Source organism: Strongylocentrotus purpuratus, unplaced genomic scaffold (assembly GCF_000002235.5).
Source record: "Strongylocentrotus purpuratus isolate Spur 01 unplaced genomic scaffold, Spur_5.0 spur5_contig_375, whole genome shotgun sequence".
NCBI classification, from domain to species: Eukaryota; Metazoa; Echinodermata; class Echinoidea; order Camarodonta; family Strongylocentrotidae; genus Strongylocentrotus; species Strongylocentrotus purpuratus.
The window spans coordinates 1-6,767 of record NW_022145035.1 but is presented as its reverse complement, the minus strand read 5'-3'; the positions used below and the strand labels follow the sequence as shown (position 1 = coordinate 6,767).

At 41.0% G+C, this 6,767-nt stretch overlaps 1 protein-coding gene across 1 annotated transcript; it reads right to left on the bottom strand.

Moving 5' to 3' along the window:
- Positions 1-2,655: 2,655 nt before the first annotated feature.
- Positions 2,656-6,115, bottom strand: LOC115924227 (E3 ubiquitin-protein ligase RNF113A-like). Its single transcript, XM_030986215.1, is given in 7 exon segments — positions 2,656-2,723; positions 2,969-3,075; positions 3,321-3,337; positions 3,339-3,411; positions 5,462-5,595; positions 5,597-5,666; positions 6,048-6,115. Coding segments are annotated over 7 exon segments (537 nt in total).
- Positions 6,116-6,767: the final 652 nt, after the last annotated feature.

Below are 6,767 nucleotides of genomic sequence, written 5' to 3'. Positions count from 1 at the left end.
CCGCTGACATAGCTACGGGAATCAAGCGAGAGATAAAAGGGTCTTAAGCCGGCAGAAATGGAATAGAATGAACAAAATTCCTACTTGAAAAATAAGTCACTTTTTCTCTTTATGCATTCAAAAATCAGGCAGATTGCTGTTAAACATTACTCCAAAAATATATATTTGGATTTTTTTCTTTTGTTTCGGTTTGATTTTTTTTTCTTTTTTCTTTTGTTTGTTTGTTTGACAATTAATTACTTCAGTATTGCATATGCTGAAAATGATACATTGAAGGTGCTCTTCGGTCCATGCCCCTCAACATATTTGATTTGTTTTCTACTACTACTCTTTTAGTACTAATGAAGTTTCAATTTGAAATCCGATTATTTAAAGGAAAAAAAAAAAATCTTTTCAATTTCTCTGAAAATACGCTTATATTTTGGGTTGCTTCTGCGCCCATAATCATAATGCACCAAAAAGATATGCCTGAATTATTGTCGGGCCAGAAACAATTTATCATGATTATAACATTAACAACATCTATTTATCGGGTAAACCTCGGAAAAAAACTGACTTAGTCTTAGGCATGTTAGGGAACAGCAATTTTATTAAAGAAAGTATTTACATGATTAGGACTAATTGATTATGTTCATTAAATCATGTTTTTTGACAACAATTCCATTTGGAAAGCATTAGTCACAGTTAGTTCAGCTCAGCCAGATGATCAACTCATCGAGGTTAACATAAATAATGCAGGTAGGCCTACCTGGTCAGCGTGTACTTGAACGGATACAGAACCGTGCCACACAAAACGGCCCACAACAGAGGTTTGATGAAAATCTCCAGAACGAAATACACCGCAACCGCAGCACCACAGAAAAGCACAATGAACAGAATGGTGGCGGCATTGTAGAAGGCCTGTTGAGGTTCTTTTCGTGGCCCTGCGGCAGGAAAGTGGTGAGAACACTGTCGAAAGGAGAGCGGAGTTTCCCCGCCGTCAGCCGACGGATCGCCATGTTTAGAAGTCCCTGGCGAAAATTCCCAATTATGTCGAGTCTGGTGCCCAAGCCAAACTGCGATCGATTTTCACGACATTACTTGCAGTGTCCCCCGACTATGTTTGTGTCCGTTTACAGAGTAGTTTACGACTGTTTCATGACATTTTGTGTATAAACCACAAAACAGCCACAGCCGTAGTGAGTTTACCGAATCTTCAAAATCAATAACACTAGTGATTTTGGTAAACATCGGAAAAAGGTTCCCCCAATGTTCTCAATACCTATCTATAGAACCTTTGCATCGCAGCCATCTTTAAGGTACATGTTATTGTTCAAATGGGAGATACCTCTAGATCTCTCGTGCGTTCATTGTTACTGAATTTAAACGACTGCAAAGGGTCTACAGCAAAACAAGCTTGACAGGGCCCATTACGTAATACATGAGAATCCAATTTCCAGCCACTTAATTTATACCAATATAACTTGACTATTTCAGATATATAAGCACAACAACGACTGAATATATTCATCAACCACTATTTCTTGGTTTTATTTCTTGTAATAAAATATTCTTAATACAGTTTCATAAAGCGTACGGTTTAAAGAAAACAAAAATCTAAGACACTGCCAACTTACAGAAAGCTTTTTTTTTCTTTCCAAAGTCTCTTTGGTGTCAAATTTCCAATATTTCTGCCTATTCAACTACTAGAACATCCAACTTTTATTTAACCAGTCAGTAATTTAAGTACATTAGAAATATAAATTAAAATGTCACTGTGTAATGATCGAACGCCGACTGTACTCATGAGGGTTACCCTCACGGGGCCCCCTTCAATGGAGAAACCATTGTGCACGCTTTTGTACAAGGCAGCTGCTCTGCGATGGATTATCTGAACAATAGCTAGCACAATGCTGTTCAGGAGCACCAACCACTATATCTTAGTAGCCTGTATGAAGAAGAGACCATGATGATGAAAAAATGTTCGATTTAAGAGGTGGGAGACGTCAGAAGTCTGTTTCGGGGGGAAAAAACATGGAATAGGGTAGGGACTGAAAAACCCAATCCCACATTGGCCTAAGTTGGAATTGAACTCGAGTCACAGAGGTGGAAGGCGAGGAAAGTACCAATTCCCCACCTGACTAACCAGAGCACTATTGTTGAGGAGGTACTTTTGCACAGAGTCATAGCAAACATGATGAACTTTGCTTGCATCAACCAGATGGAACTCGGAGAATCCTCGTGCCAGCTCCAAGTCCTCTTGGAGAATCAGTCAATATTCAAGACCTCTATTGTTAAAATCAAATCCCGAGGGCATCCTCGGTTTTATATGTTTATGGAGTTTGCCAGAGTGACTGTGGTCACCTGACCCAAAGTCACCTGACCCAAAGTCCACCTGACCCAAAATCACCTGACCCAAAGTCTTGATCTTATTGGTTAATGCACACTGTTTGATTGACGGGCAGGAAGGGTCCATTGTAAATCCACCGCACGAGGACATCTTTGCGCACGGTGTCCATAATGTTTTTTTGCAGTTTTATTATCCAGACAATTTGGGCCAAATATTACAACCCTTTGAGTGTTCTCTATCAAAGAGTTAAAGTACTGAAATAGTCCAGGAGAAATAAGTCCAGAGAGATGATGTAATGGGCTCATCCTTCCTCGTCAGAATCTTCTTCAGTCTCCTGGGAAGGACCGCCATCGTGACCCTGCTGCTTGGTCTTTTTCAAGTTTGGCAATCAGCACTGTTTGTTGAAAATCAAAAAAAAAAAAAAACTTAGTTCACCCGACAATCTTTTTGGTCTTCAAGAAAATATTGTTTTCATTATGTGCTGAAGTGCAAAGACTGATAAATACTGTAACTTTTATTTTAGGGGTGCCACACTCATAAAGCACACCATTTACAAAATAAGCTGGATATTCTAGCAATAGATTAAAAGGCAATAGATCTAAATAGAGCTACATGTTGTCGATAACTTCTGAGAATTACCTCTGGCTACGTTGAAGATACCGTTCGTCTGCGTGCCGCACACAAAACACCTCTTGCTCTTTTTGTAGTGTTTCAGTGCACACTTTTCACAGTAGTAATGCTTGCACCTGGGCATAAACAAAATATTTCACACAAACATTACAGAGAAAAGTTTAGACAGTTTATCTTCAAATTTACTTCAAATCCCTTGTTTTGTTTAGTGTCAAACTTTCATTGAAAGAAGACCACAACAACAAAGACCATCTTTCTTCTATCACACCACTTTGTTAAAAAAAGGTTACATTCTTTTTTTTTTATCTGAAAAGTGAATTGCGATAGAAAAAAACACATCTTTTTACTGGCAAACTCTTACTTTGTAACAACTGGTTTTGTCAAAAGACTGTCGACAGATGAAACATTTGAACGGTAGGCCATCATCCTCATCACTGTCAATCTCATATTTACTGAAATCTAAAAAAAAAAAACGTTTACTTGAAAAACTTGCCATTCATCCGCATCATTATTCCCATGGCACATCTCCCCGTATTTAGTGTAAACAGAACAACACATGCCCTTTCTAGAAAACCTTGCCGTAAGTTGAACAACAGTTTGAGTTTGACAACAGAAAGTTGTAAACCTATTAAACAAACTTAATTATCACCTGTTAGAAACTACCATTGAACTCAAAGGTAATTATTCCCACCTAAAGAAACTCCTAAAAACGCAGAAAACACTAAGCGCATTTGTAATTGATAACATAATATCGATGAAAAGCAAAACCCAAAAATTGAAATTTAAATCATCCGACAGGAAACCATCAAAACCTTACATCCGTTTCGGACTGGCCTTCAAGAGTCATGCAGTACAAAATTATTCAAATATTTGAAGAAAGTACAAGAAAGTTTGAAAAATTTGAAAACAGTTATGAGCTACTCCGTCGAAAGATCAACTGAGTTGCAGTCATTCGGAACAAATAAACAGTCAAGTCAAATGGATATTAATATTGTAAAGTTCATCGTCTATAACCAAAATCTATTTGGGCTCAAGGGCGGATCCAGAACACAATTTTTGGGGGGGCAAAAAAAAAATTTGGTCCCCCAAAAAGTGGGTCCAAAAAATTACGGCGTGGGGTTCGGGGCCCGCCTTAAGGGCCCCGAAAATTTTTTGGATTCTAGATGCTCTGTGGTGCGATCTGAGGCCACTTTAACAATGTTTTTGGAGGAAAAAATGGTGGTGTACTCATTGCCTGCCTTTATTGCGATGTCACATTAAAAAAAAAAAAAAATTGGTTTCGTTTTGGGGGGGGGGGGCCATGGCCCCCCTTTGGACCCCCCCTGGATCCGCCCTTGTTTGGGCTGACCCGAGTCTAGGGCTGTGCAACGGACCGCCGGTACCCGAGTACCCGACCGTTAATGTCAGGAACCGGTTCTAGATTATGGGATCGTGTACCCGTAACCAACTTTACATAGTTACTTCTCAGACAATGAACAAGAAAGGTTTTGAAGTCATTTGTGGGGAAAATTTTCAAAATGAAAACCAGCCACATAGGAAAATAAAACATATTTCACATTTGTGACGCTTGCGAAAGCTGCGGTTTACACCGTAAAGCTATAAAGCTCACTGTTCACCACTTGTATCTTGCTGTATTGATGCGCCGATGCAGTAGTATTATCGTGCGGAATTTTCTAAATAATCTTAACAGCAACTTCCGAGATAAATTTGGGCATGTTTGGCGCTGGTTTGTTTTACGGGTACCCGGATACCCGTTTTTTTTTTTCAATCGGGTATCCGGTTCCTGAACTACCCGTAAGTGAACACCCCCACCTGAGTCACTGCTAATATTTTTGGTTTGGCATGACAATAGGACACCAGTCTGAAATAAGTGTTACCTTCTTCTTAAAGGGAAGATATAACATTTGCAAACATCAAAAAAACCCAAATGATCAAATTATCACAAAATATCTTACTGGATTGTTAGGGAATGACATTCTAAAAATATCCTGTTAAGTTGTGGCCGTAAAAACTGTATTTTTTTTTTTCCACAATGCTGGTCGTCCGACCAGCGTTGGAGAAAAACTGGCTTTTTTTTTTCAAAAAGTGCTTCTAATATTCCTATTTAGTTCGTCTGCATTTTCTAGCAATTGATTACACACCTGATCAGAGACTGATTCTCTGATCTTACAATTCCCCAAAGTCTATAATTGCTCCGTTTCATCTAAAGTGGGGTCAGGGGAACCAGACTACAAGGATTTGGTTTTCTTGGTTTTTCCAGCATCTACGAACCCACAACGTGAAACGAGTCAGTGTAAAATATATTGCTATAACATACTACTGTAGTCCTCCATTCCATTTATTTCTGAAAATTGCAGCAAAAGCAAATGTTGTACACTCCCTTTAAGGGAGTTTCCTCGATTCTTTTCAGAACCTCCCCCAAAATTTTAAAAAGACATTTATTACATGGTGCAACCGCAATCTTAATCTTATTGCCATCTTCCACCATCCAAACCTTCAAACCTTACCTTCTTCTTTGCTGAACTTCCCTCGTCCCATTCTCTCTCCAGCTGCCAGCCGAACTTGTAGTCGGATCGGTCATGCATGAACTTGCAGCTGTCACCGAAGCCACAGAACCCAGTCTCTTTGTAGTCCTTGGCAGATGTCTGGGGCGTAGTCCCACCTGGTGGTGGCTCGCAGGTTGGCTGGTGCTCTCATGGGACCTTTCCTTTTGAAACGAGAGATTAAGAAGTTTAGCAGTGTTTCCCACTCAAATTACAAGCTGGACAACTTTGAATGTCATACAGTCTTGATGTCAAGTCCATCGCAAGTCCCTCCAAGAAGTCCATCGCAAGTCGCTCCCAAGCTCCATCGCAAGTCCTCACAAGTTTCATCACAAGTCCATCATGATCCTCGAAATCCATCACAAGTCCATCACAAGTCTGTCCCACAAGTCACCACAAGTCCTCCCAAGTCCTCCCAAGTCCATCGCAAGTCACTCCCAAGTCCATCACAAGTCCTCACGAGTTCATCACAAGTCCATCACGAGTCCTCGAAAGTCCAACACAAGTCCATCACAAGTCCTCACAAGTCCTCACAAGTCCATCACAAGTCCATCACAAGTCCTCCAAGTCCTCCCACGTCCATCACAAGTCCTCCCATGACCTGACAAGTCATCACAAGTCCTCACAAGTTCATCACAAGTCCTTCACAAGTCCTCAAGTCCATCCCCAAGTCCTCACAAGTCCATCACAAGTCACCACAAGTCCATCACAAGTCCTCCAAGTCCCCCCACGTCCATCACAAGTCCTCCCATGTCTTGAAAAGTCCATCACAAGTCCTCCAGTCCCAAGTCAAGTCACATGCTATTCAACTAAACAGTGGCAAAAGCATTACTTAGTAATAGTGTTCATCCCCTTGTACCTAAGACCGGACTTGTGGAAGGACTTGTAATTTACCCTTGACTGGACTTGTGCTGGCACGACTGCAACACTGGAATAAGCAGGGTTCCCAAACAACTTCCCAGATGGGACAGCCTGCTAGAATTTGTACAGATGGACAAACGTCCCCACTTGGACAAACGTCCCCACTTGGACAAACGTCCCCACTTGGACAAACGTTCCCCACTTGGACAAACGTCCCCACTTGGACAAACGTCCCCACTTGGACAAACGTCCCCACTTGGACAAACGTCCCCACTTGGACAAACGTCCCCACTTGGAACAAACGTCCCACTTGGACAAACGTCCCCACTTGACAAACGTCCCCACTTGGACAAACGTCCCCACTTGGACAAACGTCCCCACTTGGAAGCAGATAGATCTGGACA